This window comes from Spea bombifrons, chromosome 1, assembly GCF_027358695.1.
Source record: "Spea bombifrons isolate aSpeBom1 chromosome 1, aSpeBom1.2.pri, whole genome shotgun sequence".
Classification (NCBI taxonomy): Eukaryota; Metazoa; Chordata; class Amphibia; order Anura; family Pelobatidae; genus Spea; species Spea bombifrons.
The window spans coordinates 21,003,258-21,024,447 of NC_071087.1; the positions used below are offsets into that span (position 1 = coordinate 21,003,258).

Sequence of the window (21,190 nt, forward strand, 5' to 3'; positions counted from 1 at the left end):
TTTTATTCTGATCCATCAGTCACTTGTGTAAAACACAATCATGACATAGAGTTTTTTAATATGGTCCCAGAGGAAAAAAGAAGCATCTTGTGTGGCACAAGCTCGCTTCCCATTGTTACGTCCAAACTCTGACATGATACATTCTTTCACTGGTACACAACTAACAAGGTCTTTAATGTGTCATGGACACCCTGACAGTATTATTAGAAAACAACTTCCCATGACGGTTCAGCTAAAGCGTGTTTTATAGGAATAATCATATTTAACATGGGCATTATATAAATGTAATCAACACAATTCAATCTTAATTATGTCAAGTGCTAGATTTATACCATGAGAGTTTGGAATGCAGCTTCCAGTGCAGCTTAGTTTAAAGCTCTTTCCACTGCCAATATATTCTCCTATAGTTAATGATTAGTTAGGATTAATTACTAAGACACATAATAGTTAATCTGAAGCTGTTGCTAAGACTGTGTGGCTTTAGTTTTAAAACACTCACAATTCAGCAGCTAGGATGGATAAGCAGTCTGCTGAATAAACATAAAACATATTTTCAATTTTATAGCACAGTGCTATACAGAACCAATTCATGGCAATCTATTGGTTTGTCTCAGTCTGTCAGTTTATGGTTTTGTCACACCCTTTAAATGTATGCGCTTTAAGAAGCACTGTACAAATTGCTGGTGATATATAAATAAAAATAATAATATAATATTTTTCAGATGTTGATAGCTGAATTATTAAAAATGTCACATATTTAAATAGGCCACATGTGTAATGAGAGGCAAAATAGAAAACATTTTCAAGAAATAACATCTTCACTGCAACATCTGCAATTCTAGTACACAATATATACATTGTATTTAACGCTGTGTTCCACAAACTCTACTATTGTCTCCGATTTATGTGCATTCCGTCATAAGTGATTCTCTCTGACAGATTTCCTAGAAAGAAAACTGACCTGAAAAATGTATTGAGGCGTTCTGGTAAGCCATAAAATTATCACTGTGAGTGATGTTTGCTCAGTAGCCACAAACATGCATTGGCTTAATATACGTCAGCTGTAGTCTGCTACAAAAATATGGCCACATCCACAAAACTCATTTTGATGATTTTATTTTATCCTGCAGAACGCTCATATTGAGAGTATTGCTATTAGGTTTGTGCCATCACACCTGAGATGTTTCTTGTAGAGCAGTCCTGTGCTTTTTCACATTGTACTCTATGGACATATCTACTCCAATCTCCTAAACAAATCAAACCATCTCCAGAAGGATATTGACATTTTGGAGAGAGCTCAGAGGAGGGATTCCGAAATGGTGAATGGTCTGCGGTAGTAAAATGACCAGGAAAGACTAAAGGAGCTCAAAATGTATGGTTTGGAGGAAAGAAGAGGAAAGGGAGATGTGATAGAAACATTTAAATACTTAAAGGGGTTTAACAAAGTTAGATTATTACAAAGGAGGTGCAGATTAAATCTAAGGAAGTTTTACTTTACTGAGAGGGTGGTGGATAAATGGAACAGCCAGGGCCGGCCCTACCATGGAGCAGAGTGGGGCAATTACCCCAAGTGACTTTTTTTCTTTTTAAGCGGAGGAGAGAGAGACGCCCCTCTTTCTCCTCTGTGAGCCCTCTAGCTGGGTCTCGGTGCCGGCTTGTAATGCTGAGCGCCGAAATATGACGTCATTTCCGGCGGTGAGCAGTGCGCACCGCGGCAGAGCAGGGAGACTCGCCGCAGGACTGCTGAAAGGTAAGTGAAGTACAAAGGGAGGGATAGGGTAAATAATAGGGAGGGAGGGTAGATAATGAGAAGGTCGGCGGGGGGGGGCGACATTTTAAACTTCGCCCCAGGTGGCATTATGTCTTGGGCCGGCCCTGGGAACAGCCTCTCATTGGAAGTGGTATAAAATAATACAGTAGCTATGCTGAATCTAAGACAAGACCAAGTACCAAGGTAAGAGTCTTACATCAGGAAAAATGGGAAGACTACAAAGGCCACCAAACTATGTTTCTATGTATATAAACTGCCTCCAAAAACATTATGCACAATTTATTTTACAGCTCTCACACATTTAGTGATTTTGCACTAAGTTACAATAACCAGTGTTAGATTTGGTTAGATAATAGTCCAATCAAAAATAGCAATGAAAATCATAAAAAAAATGGATGGGCTTTTTTTCTATATCCGACCACAGTGTGGAAAATAGCAACATATTCCTCCCCTGACTACTGCTATATTCATTAAGCGGACATTAAAAATTACTGTGGTACTTCCATCCGAGTCTGGAGTACCCGCACTGCGGGCGAGGAAGTGTTTTTCTGCTAGATGCAGGAAGATAACTGAATAATGAAAAATCATACAATATTGTGAAATGTGATCTCAATGCAGCTGTTCAACAGGTTATCTACCAGGCATCACAAGGCTAAGAATAACGGGAAAGGCAAACTGAAAAGGCAATATCTTACTGTAACAGATGCTGTAAAACTTTAAATGTGGTCCTTTAATTAATCAAATTAATAAAAATAATCAGTTTTTTTTATTAAGAATACCAGTCAACCATAACCTCAATTACATTAGTGATTTTTTGTAAAATTCTGTAATTTTTAATACCTGTACATTATTTTTATGTCGTAAATGCTTACTTGAATCATTGTTAATATTATAATCATTGTTAATTTCATTCTTTTTCCTGATCACACAGAGATCAGGGAAAAGTATGATTAGTGGAAGCAATCCTTGTTGTGGGGAAAGAAGCAGGAAGATCGAGGGGCCTAGTCACGTTAAAAGATCTCAGGGCACAAGTACTGTTACACTGCGATGCTGACGTCTGCCGACAGAAGGGGATCCAGCCAATCTGTAATGTAATACTCACCAATGTTCGTCACTAGACTTGAGCATTAGTATTCGGACAACAAACACGAAGGGTAAGTTTTCGTTGTTCAGCCCGAATACCGAACATACAAACATGGTGGTGGCAAAACGTAGACGAAGACACACAACACGAAGAATCTTCGTGTTCGTTTTCGTCTATTAATCTCCCTGGTCCCTTCCCCATATAGCATACCTTATCTACGCAGCATTGCAGGAGTTAACGGGAGCGGAAATCTGTAGGTTCGCAGTCAGGGGTTAAAGGGCCGTGCGAACGACTCTATTGGTTGCCTGCAGGGCCCTTTAACTCCTGACGCCGCAACTTGCCTGGCAGAGACCACTGGTCTCCCTGCTCCAACAGTTACAAGTCTGTCCGAACGACCAATAAAGTCGATTGTAGGGAACTTTAACTGTTGGAGCAGGGAGACCAGTGGTCTCTGCCGGCCAAGTTGCGGCACCACGATTTTAAAAGTCTGTACGAGCGACTCTATTGGTCGCCAGCAGGGGGCTCGTCTGCCATCAACCAATGAAATACAGGAACGGGCGAATATTCCAGAATATGAAGATTTTTCCCCCCACGAAGATGAACATGAATCAGTTGGCTGGCGCTCAAGTCTATTAGTCACTTTAGCAGCGTAGGGATGGTTTCTTCAAGGGACCAGTTGCAATGCATCACAGGCACTTGCTTACATTCCTACAGAAGCAGCGTTATCAATTATTTGGCTTGTAGTACCTGTTACACATATATAGGAAATGGTCAAATGTTCTGATATAGTTAAAAAACTACAAACAGGGCTGCTAGGTGAGCTGCTTGGACCTAATCATTCGATGTCACAGAACGCTGTGTGTGTTATCTGGGAATGAACAGAATGCAGTCTGGGGGAGCGGTTATGAAGGTAGGCACAACTCAAAAGCTTAATCCCCAGACTTCTGGGATAAAAACATGAAGTCATTTACTGCCAAACAAGTCATTTACTGCCTCTCCTGTCGCAAACAAGTCACTTAACAGGATAACTTCATGTCTTTCCATTTAGTATTTTATATTTCAGAAACTAAGATGGTAACATGTATGCTTACTTGCAATAATATTATGACAGTTTTGAATGGAAGGATATTTTTATAAAACGACAGATGTTTCTCGCTACGCTAATGTGTGAGTAAAGGGCTCCGTTAACCCTTTAAAGCTTTTTACAGATACATTACATTTTGTTTATTGAGCACCTGCAGAAAAATAACAATAACATGAAATTGGCAACATACAACATTGAAATTAACCGCTTTAACTGTTTAAGGACCAGGGCTATTTTACACTACAGGACCAGAGCAATTTTGGGGGGATTTGGTATGAGCCATTATTTCTCTCTTTCTTATTTAGTGTACCCACACAAATTATTATTATTATTGCTCTTTTTTTAATGGACAAGTAGGGCTTTCTCTTGAAACCATACTTAAGACATTATTTATAAAAAAAAATAAAAAAAATGGGATTTAGTCACAGTTTTACTAGTATATAAATTATACACATTAAGTATAAATGGCTATTTATATTAATTTGCCCTAATTTAGAAAGCAACCCATATTCTGATATAATTTTCATTTATTTTGTTTTTGCTTGTTTTTTTGTAACCCCTACCAAACCCCAAACCTAATAATAATAATAAAAATAATAAAAAAGGTGTTAGATATTGGTCTTGGGACAGTGGCAATAACTGTTCCTTACTGTTCTCTCTCACTCAAGCTCAGATGCAGTGAGGAGAAGCAGAGAACAGAGGGAGTTCTTACAAAGCATTGCCTTGGTCATCTGACTGTATCTGCGCCTGTGATTGGTTGTAGAAGAAATCACCTGCCCGGATGTGCAAGTGCTTGTGATTTGGAGGGGATAACTACCCCTAAACATTACAACAACTCCCCAAAACTATATGAAATGCTGCCACTCCGTCCCCGGCCTCTAGTTGGTCGCGTGCCGTGACCCACGAGCACCTCCATGCGGGGGACGACAGGGGGGTGTGTCCCGGCATCCATGGACCCTATCTCATTGGTGGAGATAGGGGAGGTGGAGAGAGAGAGGCTGGCAATCCCTTAGGGGAATTGCACAGCACTACAGGTGAGGGCGGGAGTAGCCGGGAGCCAGAGCGAGGGGCTCTACCTGTGGACCAGTATAAAAACCCTGCACACCCTTCAGTCAGTGCTTAGTCATTGAGCCGTCTTGTTAGCTCTGCTCGGCTCAGACCATCCTGCGTTCAACTTATGCTACTTGATAGTCCTCCCGGCACCCGACTTTGGCATTGTTTACTGGACTGTGTTTCTCTCCTATACTGACCCGGCTCGTTACCCGTTGTTGCACCATTGCCGCCTGCCCTGATCTTGGTTCGCCTCCCGGACTTCGCTTTGGAACTTGGCCACCCTGCTCTACGCTCCAAACCAGTCCTGCTAGAACCTGACAAGCTTTTTACATGGGCATGAGGGGGTTGTTTGGAGGGCTTGTAAAAGGGGGAAGGAGAATATGTTTCCTGGGTCTGTAACCTGGGAAAGTAGCGACCTATCACATAGATGTTTCACAGATACACCTCCAATAAAATCACAGATCTCAAGAGAGATATCAAAAAACAAAGGCAAAATGAATGTGAATAAAACATTCAAAATTCATTGAAAAAAATCTATTTCTTGTTTATCTCAGACCTTTTAATCAGCAATCGTACCTGGGGGATACCTACACTAAATATGTACGTGATATATCAGAATTTTATTTAGAAATCACCTTTCTGTACCCTTCCATTACGATCCATGGGCGTTCACCCATATATTTCCCCAGTCATATAGTTTTAGAAACTTAAAATATATTTGAGCAGTACCTGCGCCAAAGATCTACGAGATACATCTAGAACATCTGGACGTTAGCTTTTTCCCCTTTTCCAGTGTGTTTTAATGGCCAAACACAATATAGTTACCATCGCTTGTTATTCCATAAAAGACAGCAAGAATTCCAGTGGATTTCCCTCTTGGAAGCCACGACTGTATTTGGAGACTACGTTTGTGATTCGTATCGGGGATCGGTCTGCAATTGGCTTTTAAATTACATTCCCGTTCCGATCTACAGTCCTTCTCACCGCACCATCTGCCGTTCCCATCATTCCGTCGCATTCTGCTGAAACGGTTGTTAATCTTATCCTTTCAATCTGCGATTCCTGTGCTAAATATTTATGTTATATGTTTACAAGCCACATTTCTGTTATTATGATCTATGGACGTTGCACCATCATATACCTTTGCATTTCCTACAATAAGGCTACGATACCATTAATCAGATTAACAACCAACAGCATGCGCCAAAGAATCACGTGATTTATCTACAAATCGCTAGCTATTTATTTTTCTTAATCATTATTATCTATGGGCATTCCATCCTGTCACCCCTGTTAACATACCCAGCTCCCTCAGATACTGCAACCTAACGGGCACACTTCTCTCAAGATGAGGCAAGTGAGTACCAAGATCCCGAGTTACGGCTCTGCAGACGGCATACCTTTATTTTGCGCGTTAATAGAAACTCATGTAGGACAGTTACATTTTTAACCTATTTTATAACATTTGTAACCCAAACGTAACCTTTTTGCGTAAGTGACAATACCGTAAGAGCGCATTAGCAACACCGCCTCACACATAGCAAAACAAGCCATACTACGCCAGTGAGTAGAAGGTTCCAGAATTGAAGCCCTCATCTCGTTCATTATTGGATACTCGAACTATCAATCACGATGCCTCATTGCCCAGCCTCGATCTCTGTTTCCGGTACAGCCCCCTTGCCTTCTCACTGCGCAGCCATTGGCTGACCGGCCGGGGACGTCATTGCAGTTGGTCGCCGTAGTAGCCATCGCCGGAAGAAGTGACAGCCCGGTGCCGGGATCTGTGTGAGGTGAGGAAGGGGTGCTCGTGGTATCGGGGGAGCCACAAGCTGTTGCCCCCTTTGCGGACGACTCTTATAAATGGGGTCACGAGGTTGAGGTGGAAAAAGAGCCGCGATAGCTCTATTGGTTTCCCTTCCGTGGATGAATGGGCTCGGGAGGCCTGATTGATCCCTGGCTTCCGCTCTCACAGGGTATTTTGCAGTGAGGTTAGCTATTGGTGATCTAACGAGACGGGTACAGCCTTCCGTTTAGTGATCAGGGGTAACATTTCTTGTTAAAATACACGCTATGTATCTATATGATTAACAATACAGGCTGCTTTCCACTCCTTTCTTGTAGCCTCTGTGATAATATGGAATGAATGACGATGAAATTAAATGACGTGTAATGGATACCAAGGTGGTTGCGGGTTGTTGTCCAATAAAGTGATTTAAAAACATCACTGCTGATTTTGAGTTACTGCCCAAACTTATTTAAAAATGACCTTTTTCTGTTTTGGTGCAGCTTTTACACCAATGCTTGTTCCGCTGTCTCCGGTGTCACGTTTGCTGTGACCCGGTTGGTATCTGTTTAGTGCCGGATGATTCTGTCGGGGCCGCTAATGTCTAAAAGAATGGGGTCTTCTTGACTCTTGAGACAGTTGGTCTACTTAGAAACATAGAATGTGACGGCAGATAAGAACCGGTCGGCCCGTTATTCCTGATTAAATCGGTCCTTGGTCTTGTCTTAGGTTCAGGATAGTTCTATGCCGTTAGCAGCACACAGTGGACTATATAGAATTAGATTTCGTCTTTATGAGTTACGGTACGCTGATCGGAAAAGCAAAACGCTACAGTAGTTCAGTGATCTTGTGTATCTTAGGTCAGGGGTAGTTAACACATAGTTTGCCAGACACCTGGTGATCTACAAGTTCTGTGATGTGCAGCTAACAGTTCACAAAGAGCTGCGCATTCGTAGAGATAAGAAATCACTTCTGTCTGGTAGCAGCTAAGTTCAGTTATGGTAATTCTATATAATCTATTATTAAAGACAAAAAGCGCGTATAGATTTTATTAATTAATATATTATAGTTATGGTTTTATCAGTGCACACCAACATTATTATTATTTATTATCTTTTATTTATATAGCGCCAACAATTTACACAGCGCTCCTAAGACAAACCGATAAATTAGGTGGAGAGAGAGTTGAGTTTAAGCCATAAGGAACACGAACAGGACCAAGTGGCAAAACAAATAAAAGCACGTTAAGGGAGAATAGAACTGATGGGTAGGATGGATTGACGCTGAGTGCCATGCACAGCCAACCTGTCTAATTCTTTCATTCTTTATTCTCCAGATTGTTGCAGCCATGGCAGACTCTGCTCCCAACAGTCCTCCCCAGGGAGGAGTCGTGGTAAGTTTCCACCTGCAATGTACATTGTACACTTTTTAGAGCATCTGTAAACTAAATCGTGATATAGAGTGGCGGAACACACAGATTTCTTGGATGTTTTCCTACAGAAAAAATGCACTCATCATCCATTGCTTGTGCTGGCCTAGCCTGTTCCATAGGTTTTTGTCTTGCTGGCTTCAGACGGGGCAGATAAAAAAGGGATAACCCTGATGATTGCTACTGTGTATGTACAGTATGTGTCATATATAATTCAAAATGTAAATATATATCAAAATGAAAACAACTAATGGGACCCAAGCAAAAATCTGTCTAAAGAAATTAGCGCCCAAAAAGAATTAGGTTATATTGCTATAACACAATCCATAGGTATGTAATTTAATAAAAATAGATACTATTCCACTCTGAATTTAAGTCCAGTGGTTTTCTTGTTTCCAGGTTATAAATCCCATTGACAATGCAGCAGGGGGCGCACGTATTCGATTTCTTGACACCGGTGTGGTGTTTGTAGTGTTTGTGTATTTTTACATTTAAAATGGAATAAACTTTTTTTTTGGTTTCTTCATTTTAGCAATTCATGCTGGCTAATAAACTGGACACTGCAATGTGGCTTTCAAGGTGGTTCACTGTATATTGTTCAGCCCTATTTATTCTTCCTATTTTAGGGTAAGTCACTTGATTTCTGTTTAATTTAATTGTTTAGTGACATTTCACCCTATAGTAATGGTATTTTCCTACTAGAAAAATTACTTTTTACCAGATATCGTCATTTTGAGAGATGCCTTTCAACCAGGCTACAGAATGTGCACATCAAAGATGTCAAAGACAAGAATTAAATACATTACGGGGTTAAAGTGCAAGGGGAAGTATATCTTAAAGAAAGATGAAGTTGCTTCAAGTTGTCTTTTTAATATTAGATGGCTAGTGCATTAGACATAAAGTAATAAAACAATTTCTTAGAGGATGGTAAATAAGAGCGTCAGCCTTCCAGCGGAAGTGGTAAAGGGTATCACAGGAGGTAGATTAAGCATGCAAGGAAGAGGTAGCTATCCGAACACAGCACAACGCTAAGGAGCAAGTAAAGTTTAAGGTTTTACAGAAGAGGGAAAATATGTAGTCTTATATGGGCTGAATAGTTTCTGCCACCAAGTCTGTTTAGAAGTCATCCCTTGCTATGTTTTTTTTTTTTTTTTTACAGCTTTTCCCCCAGTTTTTTTGTCTGTAAAAGCCTTTTATTAGCCACTCCTATTGCATTTCTCCTTGGATAATTCTTGCATCGAGAGGCTTGGGTTGTGCAATGATGATGCAATCTCATCGAAAGGAAGTGATCTCGTTTTCCCTTAGGGTGCCAATGCTTTCTTTGTTCATTCACAGATTACACGAAGCCGCCAGCTTCTATCAACGTGCCTTGTTGGCAAACGCTCTGACCAGTGCACTTCGACTCCATCAGAGGTTACCGCATTTCCAGCTGAGCCGGGCGTTTCTGACCGAGGCCCTGCTAGAAGACAGCTGCCATTACCTGTTGTATTCACTCATCTTTGTTAACTCCTATCCTGTTACAAGTATCCTTTACAACAGTGTCTGAAGGAAGCTTCATCTCTCCCCAACAGAGGAGATTTGTTTTAACTCTTAAGAAAATAATTAACCAAAGTTTATTTATTAAAAGAAAAGTTTGCAGAATTTTAGAAGAAGGAAGAAGGCACTGTATATCTTCTTCTTCTAAACTCTTATATGGCTGATGGCCACTCTGCACCTCTATAAAGGTAACATGGCCCTGAAGTCTCTTGCTCCACTTGTGCTGGAGCCCTGCGTGTATTATATTTAATTAATAAATAATAAGGGGCCTTTATAATATACTTTTACTAAGAGTATACTGTGATGACCTCTGTTCCCATAATACCTTTAAATTGGAGGTAAAGGACAGAGATGTAAATTACAAAACTGCAGATGAAAGTACGAAATCCTTACTTTAGTCACATTTAAATATATACAAAACAAAAAATCTGCGACCCCACAAAGGAAAGTATGTAATCTCAGCTTTGTGAATTTGTATGTTTTCCTTAATCCTTTGCCACAGTGAGCATTTTTCCGGTCTTGCTCTTTTCTTTGCTCCATGCATCAACGTACACAAAGAAGATCTTAGATGTAAGTGTATATATTATAGGTAGTTAAAGCCGGTGAGCTAATATGAAATCAAGCAAATGTGAATATCATGAACCCTTTTACCTTGTTTTTTAATATAAAGGTGGAGGGAAAAATCAGATTCTTTATCCTTCTTTTGTTGAGCTAAATATCACAACAAAGCCGCCCTTAAAATTTGAACTGATCTTATTGTTAATGGCTTGATCGGTTTGTGTAAATGTGTTGGTTAAGACTAAGACGAAAGATGTTATTATTACACAATTAGATCATTTGCTCAGGATTGTTGTAAGTCTTGCTAACCTGAGTGTGTAAAATGGAATAAAAAAGTATGATCCAAAGATAGATATAACATTTTATTCATGCACCATGAAAGGATGTCAGCATATGTGTATTTTATATTAGCCGTAATACAATATATCATTTTCTCCAAACGTTTATTTCACTTAAACATTTTGTTATGGCTGCACTTTATGGTTATTTGAATTTGTAACCCGTTTTATTGGCTAGGTTATTGCATTTCTTTTGCAAATGTAGTTCATTAAATACATAAATAACTATGAGGACCAGAGGCGGATAGATTAGCATATGCTTATTACAGGGTGTGGATTTGTACCCAGATTTAGTCACAAGTGGTTATATATCAGGGCTTTCACCTGATTTACCAGATTATTGGTTCTGATCCTTGAATATATAAGCGGGGGGGGGCAGTTATTGCAAACTGTAACTCCCATGATACTCATCACTGTCATATGTCCTGCTTTTTCAGGCTAGAGGGGCCAACAGCGTGCCGTTTCTCAGGTCTCTTCTGGAGAAACTGAATGCAAACCAGCAAAACGTACTCAAGTTCATAGCGTGTAATGAAATATTTTTAATGCCAGCCACTGTTTTCATGCTACTCAGGTGAGGCATTTAATAACGATTGTAATATAATGATTGTCTTATTTCCGCATACTCCATGCATTAAAAAACTGCAGTGCCGTTACTGTTCATCTGACCGACACTGCTGCTCTTACTCCAGTCAGCCGGAACTGGATGTATATAAGTATTCCCCGCTTTCATTGGAAAACTGATTTTAATTTTGAGACATGATGGATGGGGTGTTTGTATTAATCCAAATCTGTCTTGTTTTAGCGGCCAAGGGAGCTTATTACAGCCCTTCATCTACTACAGATTTCTAACGCTCCGATATACTTCCAGAAGGAACCCATACTGCAGGTGAGTAACTGTTGTGGTGCATAGTAAAAGCGCTTTAGATGTTTCTCCTGGGGCCAATGTATGTATTAAGCATGGGCATTGGATAGATTAGCTATTCAAACACTAGGTGTAGCAGGTGAACAATTGTTGGTAATAAGGCAATTGCCAGCGTGGTATATAAAGCAATTGCCAGCATGTTTTTGTGTACCTCCCATCAAGGGGCTAATTCCGGATGACATCTTGTTGCTTTTGTATTATAGCTGCTACTATAAGGATGGTTTGCAGTCACAATACAATGAACATAGTGGTTTTATTAGATATGTAGGTGTAGGCCAGGCTGGACAACCTTTAGTAGAATTTAGTAGCCAGCATATAAGGGTTAAGTGTTGCCATTAAATTTGGGAAGCTATAGGAGTGGATAAATGGAAAGGTTCTAGCGATTATCAAATGGCAATATATTATGTCAATGCAAAAAAAAAAGGCCTTTTTTGAAAGAAAGTAAGATGTCCACCGGACAAGAGCAGATGATGTAAAGCAGCATTTTGATGGATATTCTTCTTGTTACAGGACACTGTTCACAGAACTGAGGATTATTCTCGAGCACCTTGTCATGAAACCTACATGTCCAGCATTTGTGAGAAGATTGTGTCTTAACAGCATTGCGTTTGTTAGCAGACTGGCACCAACATCCTAATTTATTAATTTAATGAAACAGTATGTATGTAAATGAGCATTAGCAGCTGGTATTTCTGCACGCTGTATGATATTCTGGTGTTTTTTTTATGACCTCATCATGCAGGTGACATCAAACCGATTCCATGTGAATGAGGCTGAAAACTGTATGCCTTTTATAAGCCTATTCTTATCAATTTGGTAGAATTATTTCTGTGAATTATTCTTTTAAATGTCAAAGTGGATCAAATGATATTTATTCTGAAAAACTGAAAGCTAGGAGACCTATTTTGTTGCCTGTTAAAGCAAAGTTAGAAAAAAAAGGAGCATTCAGACAAGGTCGTCATATGGTGGAAAATAATTCTGTCTACAATGGCTAAAATAATGCCTAGATATTTTGTCATTGGTTCTTCATCCTGTTGGCAGACAGACCATTATGGTGATTAACAGCTGGACTGCGAACATTGCCTATTGAATACACACTGTTTAGGTATTGGTTATGTTGGAAACTACCAAGTAAACATGCTAAGAATATTTCACTTTCATATTTTATTGCAGGAGCCGTTTAGGTAAAATACTTGCTTAGGAAAACTGGCACAATTTTCTGTTGTATTTGTATTTAAAATACAAAGGGGTTTATTGTCTTTCTACTGAACCGCTGCTTTCAAGATGTACATAGGATAAACAAATTTACATGGTAATCATAGAGCATTTTTTTAAGCAATTTGCTTTGAAAAGTGGCTACTTTGGTTAAAAAAAAAAGTTTTTTTTTTCTTTTTCAAAATTCCATAAAACACAATAAACATACAAATGTGTAAATGTCCTTACTGCTCTTTTGGGAGTTGGGGTTGTTTAATAATGTTGATGTGCATATGTTTCTAAATTACTTATGTCAGAAAGTTTTTATTTCCTAATCTGAGTCACAGGAAAGGACCGTATCTGACCCTCAAGCCTCCCCTAATTATGGGTAAATGGCAAATAATTTTGGATACTATACTCAACTGTGCTGTAGCAAACAATTATTGGTATTAGCATGGTTTTGTACTTTACAGAGAGTGTTAGATAAATGGAACACCCTTCTTTCAGAAGTGGTAGAGGATAAAACGGCAAGCAAATGTAAACATGCATGGGATAGACATTAAGCCAACCTCAAAATATAAGACAAGACCAAAGACTGATTAAGTTCTGAGTGTTCACATCAGAAACATTGATAGACTAGATGGGCTGAATGATTCTTATCTGCAGTCAAATTCTACGTTCTAAGAGAAACAGGGATGGACTAAGTCTAGGGGAATAATATGTCATGGGTTGAATGTGGTTAAAAGAAGAAGCAAAAAGTTGTCATTTCAGTAGAAAGTGGGGTACCACAGGGGTCTTTAGAAGGTTATTACGATTATAGAAATCATAAAAGGTAGGCCAAAAAAATATACTAATATATGGAAGGCCTTCACAGTGGCATTTTGTACTGTACAAAGTAGATGACAAGAAGCCAATTACTACAATTAAATGAGCTGGGTGGAGAAGTTTTGCAGGTTTGTAAAGATGGGGTGGGGGATCGTTGCAATGCAATCAATGATATCCCTGAAAGGTACATTCACCCCCCCCCCAAACCATACTACCACGTACCTATAAAATACTGTAAGTAAGAATGCTTCTAAAATAGACATGGTAATAGTTTATCATTTTAATAAAATAAAAGTGAACAGAAGAAAAATCTAAAATCATTGTGGTAATCAAAACAGCATCAATCCTTCTATGTACATTTGCACAAAGTCAGGGATTTTGTAGGCATGTAATTAGGTGTGTGATTAAGCAATTATACCAAACAGGTGCTAATAATCATCAAGTTGAAACATGATCAATAAGTGGAACAGAAACAGCTGTGTAGGAGAAATAAAACGAAACAGCCAAACTCACTTACAAAGTAAGGTTGCAGAAGACAGTTTAATGTCAAAAGTCATACACCGTGCCGAGACTGAGCACAGGAACAAGACACAATGTAGGTATACTGGAGCAGCAAGGTCTCTGCCGGGGAGACATTTCAGGGCAGACTGGGGTTTTGAAGAAACACAAATGTGCAATGTGGAGGACCATAGACACAGTGTTCGCCCAAGGAAACTTACTGCAGCAGATGAAAGGCACCTCCTGTTTACTTCCCTTCACAACTGGCAGTGCCATCAGCTCAGCATTGGCAGAAAGCAGTGGGACCCAGGTACACCCATCTACTATCTTGAGAAGTCTGGTCTTTATGGAAGACTGCGGCCATATAGCATTCTTTCAATGTGCAAACATGGCCAAGTAACTCAACTTTTCACAAAAACATAGGAACTGGGGTGCAGAAAAATGGCGGCAGGTGCTCTGGACTGAAGGGCTGGAGCAGTACAAGAATGAATGTTTGCAGGCAATGGTGGTGGTTTCTTGCCGGTTTTGCACTGCATTTCTGCAAATGGAGTTAAGAATCTGGTAGGAATTAATGATCTCCTCAATAATAAGAAAAACAGGCAGATGCTTCTGTAACATGCAATACCTTCAGGGAGGCATTTGATCGGTTTCAAATTTATTCTGCAGCATGGCATGACAAACATACAGCCAAAGTCATTATGAACTATCGTAAAGAAGAACAAGGAGTCCTGGAAGGGTTGGTATGGCTCCCCACAGAGCCCTGTTCTAAACATCAAGTCTGTCTGTGTTGGGCCCAGACCCGCACGCCTACCTGATGGGGATGTCCCTTACCTGCTGGACCCTCGGGCAGACTATATCGCAGGCATCCTAGAACGTCGCGGTTGCGCGATAGGCCGAATCCCCGGCCTCGATTAGTTTGCGCAGCCCACACAACGTGCATACCGCTCGCGAAGGCCTTCATTAATGCAGAGGGACTGGGCACCCCAGCCACATCCCACCTCAAGTGTGCCAATATTAGTGGAGGGCAATGCTGTTTATTTTCATACTAGTTTTTCTCAGGTTTACTTTCTGTTCTAATGTGGTTTATGTTTACATTGTATTATCTTTATGCTCTTATGATAAGTAATAAGCATTTTATTATGTTTTTATTCACGTTTTAGGGAGGACTCTTTCTTTTTGGCAGTTACACTAAATTCAGACCATACTCGGCTATTATGCTATTATTGATGCAACAACAGGGCCGCCCTTAGACAAGGCCAAGCAGATTCGCACCTTGGGACCCACACTGAGGAGGCCCCACAGTGCCACTACTTACCATTCTTCCAAAGCTCATGGGGTTTTCAGGTCCGAATGAAACCAAGCTCTGAGATATTATGCCATATAGCAGTACTCTGCTTCTTGGATCTACAGGGGCCACATGTGTAAGGACGAGTGGGAGCCCCATTTGCCCCTTCCTAAGTACAAAGGTGTCCTCCAGGCCCTGCAAACACTGAGGTAAGTATGTTTTTTTGTCTTGTTTACTTTGGTTGCTTATGGTAGCCATACAGTACTGTGAAAAATTATTTGCCCTTTCCCAATTCTTTCTGTTGTGCAAAAATGGAACGCAAAGGCCTTTTTCACATTCGCCAAAAAATCATCTTAAAGACCCCAAGACTTTTGGAATAATATTCTGTGGAACTTCTTGGAAGACATGGATACATCTGGCGTAAAGCTTACAAAGCGTTCCACAAAGAGAACATCATACTAACAGTCAAACACAGCGGTAATAGTGTGATGGTCTGGGGCTGCTTTAGGACCTGGGCTCCTTGCAGTTGATGGAACCACTAATTCTGCTCCCTACCAGATAATCCCGAAGGAGAACGTCTGGCCATCAGTTTGTGACCAAAAGCTTGCGCGTACTTGGGTTATACAGCAGGACAATGATAGGAAGCACACAAGCCAGTCCACCTCTGAATGGCTATAAAGAAACAAAAAAAGATTCTGAAGCGGCCTAGTCAAAGCCCTGACTTGAATCCGATTGAGATGATGTTGGCATGACTTAAAAAAGACAGATCATGCTCCAAAACCATTCAGTTATCACAAAGGTTTTATTGCAGTTGTTGCCTCCAAGGGCGTCACACCCAGCTATTAGCTTTAGGGGGGCAATTACTTAACTCTTTACATTCTGTACATTAAATGATCATTTAAATGCTGAAGTTTAACCCCTGCTCATTCAGAAGCTATAGAGCTGGCTGATACGATGGGAATTTATTTGAAATACAATACAAGTTATTGAATATAGATCACGGAGGCTTGACAGACGTGGCCAGATTGACTTAATTTTAAATCGACCTTATTATTCATGAGCACATTCCAGCCTATTTACTGGGTGTTAATGTAAAACATTTCTTTTAGGAAAACGAAAGCCGTTCTGACGTTTCGGCTTCCAATACAATGATATCCACACTTTAGAATTTTATAATAAATTGAAAGCATTTACTGTAGTTCTCTGTTGAAGGACTCTGGATCTGAAATGCTAATACAGTTCTCTGTAGGGAAATACAGCTCTCCTGCATATTTGAGAAAAATGTGAAGCCCATTCACCGAAATCTAATCAAGACAATAATCGCAGCATGCTGACACACAAGAAAGAGGGCCTCATTGGCGTTTTCTTTTATGCAGCGATATAGCGGTCCCCACTGATTCTTAAATTTGATCAGCGCAGTAAATTATCCATACCACTACCAGGGAAAGTGAAACCAGGATCCATATCTGTTCAGCACTGTGCTTAAATCAGCAAAAATGATACATTAGATGGTGTAAAATTGGAAATATCAAGGGCCTTTTGTGATGCCGAACAAAACAACAGCTTTTCTTGTAATTCTGTATTAGCTTTTTTCACTGCATAGCTTTTTATGGTAAATAATATTTCAACAGAAATTAAATTGCTGTGGTGTTCACGGGCAAACCGTATTGACGCCGTGAAAATGAACCGACCTAATGCAGTTTGGGTCTGCATGTTGCGCAAGTTTACAAATATCAGGTTGAGGAGGTTTTTTTTTGTTACGGAATACTAATACTCACAATTTCCAGTCTTTATGTGGTATGATCGTATAATTTAATACTGTGTATTTTAATTTAAATGTTAACTTTCCTACAGAACTCAATTTAATAATTGCGTATGAAAGTAATGAATAAAAGGGTCACTCTTTCAAATTGGCTTATAAACACATATTGGATTAACTCATATAGTAATATAACCTTGCTTTCAAATTGGTCATAACTGCAGACAGTTTAACTATTTGACATTTACAATATGCCGAACATGTATTTGTAAATAAAATATATATATATATACAAAAATATAACTTAGACTGTAAGTTCTTTAAGACAGGACCACCTTTGATAATGTATTAATACCTGCTAAACCCCATTCATAATGTTTGTATACTGTACTTACACGGCTCCACATATTGTACCTCCCCAGTTCATGTTTTTAATTGTTAAGATCTAATCACATCATGCAAAAAATATAAAATGCAATATTATGCAATTGATGCTCAAATGTAGCATTCCTTGTATATGACATCTGAAGAACATCCTTATTCACTAAACATGTCAGTTTATCATCAATTTATTACCATGCCTGATCAACTTTCGGGCTCTGGCTACCCTGGAGCCCCCTTTGTGGGATGCGAGTAGGAGGTCCCGCTGACACCAACAAGCGGTCCTGCTACTGTTGCGAGGGGTCCCCCAGACATCGTAGGACACGCAGTGTTGTTGGAGGGGAGTGGGTGCCACAATGCCGCTCCCTTGACTCTGAGTTTCTCAGTAGTGACTTGAAGACCCGGAGAAGTGACGCTACACCTGGAGTCTCCGGGCAAAACTCGGCTAGTTCCCAGGTATGTTTATTACCCTTAAAAAAGAAAGGGTTTCATTACCTGTAATAGATTACCTGTACTAGATAGATGAGTTGAGTCTCAGGTTCCTGACAAGCTATTTAAAGTTAATAAACTGAAATATATAACCTCCAGCTTAGAAAAGAAAACATCATGTCTTTCACAAACACTATGAATGAGAGCCTGATTATATACGTCTAGTTATGGGATCTAAAACACTGAGTTTTCTGTCCTAAGGCTCTGTCCTAAAGATTATCAACAGCACTCAGCTACATAACCATACTTGGGAACTGTGGATCAGTTTCTTCTCTCTCAGTGTGGAAGTGGTATGTGGCCACACCCTCTCCCTGCCCACAGTCCTCCTACTCCCCACCCACATTTTGGCCACAAAAGCCATTCTGTGGCCTAACTCCACCCCCACACACAGCTAACCCTGCCCCCATAACAAAGTCACTCCCTCAGAGCGGGGAAAGCTCTGGTAGCCTGCCCTGGGAAGTTCCCAAGTACCTACATAAAAATAGTAAAGGGATAGCTTAATGGAGAACGCCTCACATACTTGTATATGTTGGACCATAGTAACTTGGTCATTTATTTTCTTTACTGTTTCTAAAGTATGTTCTCGTGATCCTGAAGCCTTTCCATGAACAGAAAGCAGAGGGAATGTAACGTAGGGGAAGGAACGCATTGGGGAGGACAACCTTCTAGAAGTTGTGAACGCTTTAGTACACAATGGGCGAGAAACTTTGGGTTGACACATTGCTGTTCCTATGTAACGTTATATGTTGTGTCAGATTTAGATTGCATTGTAACATTTGGTAGAATGACCCTGTAGGGACTATATGTAGATCCATACTGGATGCTGGACGGTCCATTTGAAGACAACCTAGGGATCTGGACAGTTCTTTGGATTCCATGGATCTCTATAATAACGGGGAATTTAAAGGGGGAAATGAGGCTTTACACCTTATCCTGTTAGTGAACTATCATAATTTGTGATGTGTTTCTCAATGGAGTTCGGTTATTTAGCTGTAATACCAGATATCATAGTTTTATATTATATTTGGCATATTTATCTTGAACTATGCACTATGGTGATTGTGTACAACTTTGCCTCAATAAAAAAGTTACAAAAGAAAAAAAAGCTGCACCTATTGGCGTTGCACATGATGAAGCATGCAACATAAACATAATATATATACCACAAGCATCAAACATCCTTACACAAGCCACATCTTGTTTCAGAAATAAAGACAAATTGGCCTTATTTGTGACAATTCTCTGCCTTCATTCTCTGCATTCATTCACTGCGCTTCTGGTGCCAGCTCAGGCCTGTACTGCCTCTTAGTGTCAGAAGTCTGTCTAGGAATGAAGACACAACTTTAGCGAGCATTGAACTTACTGTTGGGGACTAAGGGAACACCATGAACAATACCACTATACCACATACATAAAAAATGATGGTTGTCCCCTTAGACGGGGCAAAAATAATTATCCAAATCATGACAGGAGCAAGTTAACTGCTCTCGTGATATCCCCATGTTGTTTACACATGTGTATTTAGTGTACTGAACTGGATAATACTGCATTTGAGAACAATGACAGACACGATGTAAAGACGTTTGTTGATTTTATACACAGTACAATTAAACTGTTGTGGATTTACTTCTGGTTTCTGTTCCACTGCCCTCTAGTGGACTAATAAAATAATACATCTGACAAAAACCTGCATGAATTGAAAGTAATTAATATTATGCTTATTTGATAATTCGGCTTTTATTATATTTAATATTTACAGGGCAGTTGGATTCTTATTTATAATCCGCCATCCCGGCAACTGTGCCATCTAATAATTAGAAATTATGCAGATGTAATAGTAATCATAATCAGAATGGTTGTGAGAAGGTTTGAGCGTTGTTGGGGGAGCTCCATTAACAAAGTAACGATGTCTGGATAGCTGAAGCAGATAAAATCTTTTATTCTAACAAATGAATTATAAATCATGCCTATGATTACCGGTATGTGCTGTTGGGCTTGAAACGTGTAAGGCTTGTTTCCATTTATTATATGATTTATTTGTAAGAATAAAAGATCATATATGCTACAACTATGCAGACTTTGTTACTTTGTCAATGGATCTCCCCTGGGGACCCTAAACCTAGGCTCGACAAACGCTAGGCGCTGGGTTGCCATGGCGACTAGAAACCACACCTTGGCGCTCACGGTTTTACGGGACAAGGGGGTAAAAACTTCCAGGGCTACTGTTGTGAATCTGGGGACCCAATGCTTTTTTTTCTGGGGCGAGGTGAAGCAGGTGCCATGAAAAACGTAAACGGTTGGCAATGGGATGCTGGTTTTTGAAACAAGGTTGGCAATGGGAATATAGATTATATTTATAATTTACTGTATTGTTAGTATTTTATTTTCAATAATATATTTACACCAATATATCTTTTATTTATACATTAAGAAATGTTTAAATGCATACATTTTTTTTGCAGTTTATTATATATGGTTAGTCATTTACGCAAGTTTTATTTTTAATGTACTGCTCATTGAGGAAGCAATAAAAAAGAGATGCCTAATATTTATAAAAGTAAATACTGAAAATATGCTGGCAAATACGTTTTCATCGGCCCCAAGCTTAACTTTGATCAAATGCACTTGTCAAAGTAACGGCAGTTAGGAAATATGGTCACCCTATCCTATAATCATACTTTATCTACAGACTGACCACAAACACCACACTGAGCTGGTTCTTTATGGCTGATGAAGTCAGTTCCTCCTAATGCTTTCCGTACACAGAGAGTCTGGCTGGGTGTTTGAGACCAAGCCGTTCTGTTGTTTAACACAAGGTAGCATGATAAGCAGTCAAGGTGTTTGGTAGGTTGGGTCTAAGAAAACAGAACTACAGGAGTGACCAGTAGTATGCAACTGTTTGAAAATATGATATTAAGCAAACACTAGAACTAAAAGAAAAAAGAAAACAGTACAGTACTTTTATCTGATGCTAGTGATAAAAAATGGGAGGGTGATTCCCAAACAAGCTCCTCGTTTTGGTACAGGGTACGAGGTGTAATATTATATATATGAAAATATTATTATACCCCCCACAAACAAACCAACCAACCAGTTTCACTGTGATGGCTTCCTGTGAAAGAGACAGGATGCCAGGAATATTTGTGTCTCTTTTGCTTACAACTCTATGATTCAGCCCGTCGCTTTGTTGTGACGCGCTGA

At 39.7% G+C, this 21,190-nt stretch overlaps 1 protein-coding gene across 1 annotated transcript; it reads left to right on the top strand.

Annotated features, from left to right (window-relative positions):
- The first annotated feature begins 6,694 nt into the window (after nt 1–6,694).
- TMEM33 (transmembrane protein 33) lies at nt 6,695–12,992 on the top strand. The gene is made up of 8 exons (XM_053458406.1): nt 6,695–6,782; nt 8,112–8,168; nt 8,737–8,831; nt 9,540–9,727; nt 10,243–10,310; nt 11,074–11,207; nt 11,439–11,522; nt 12,069–12,992. Exons 2-8 carry the CDS (start codon nt 8,124–8,126, stop codon nt 12,193–12,195), a joined length of 741 nt encoding a protein of 246 aa, XP_053314381.1. The 5' UTR covers nt 6,695–6,782; nt 8,112–8,123; the 3' UTR covers nt 12,196–12,992.
- Nucleotides 12,993–21,190: the final 8,198 nt, after the last annotated feature.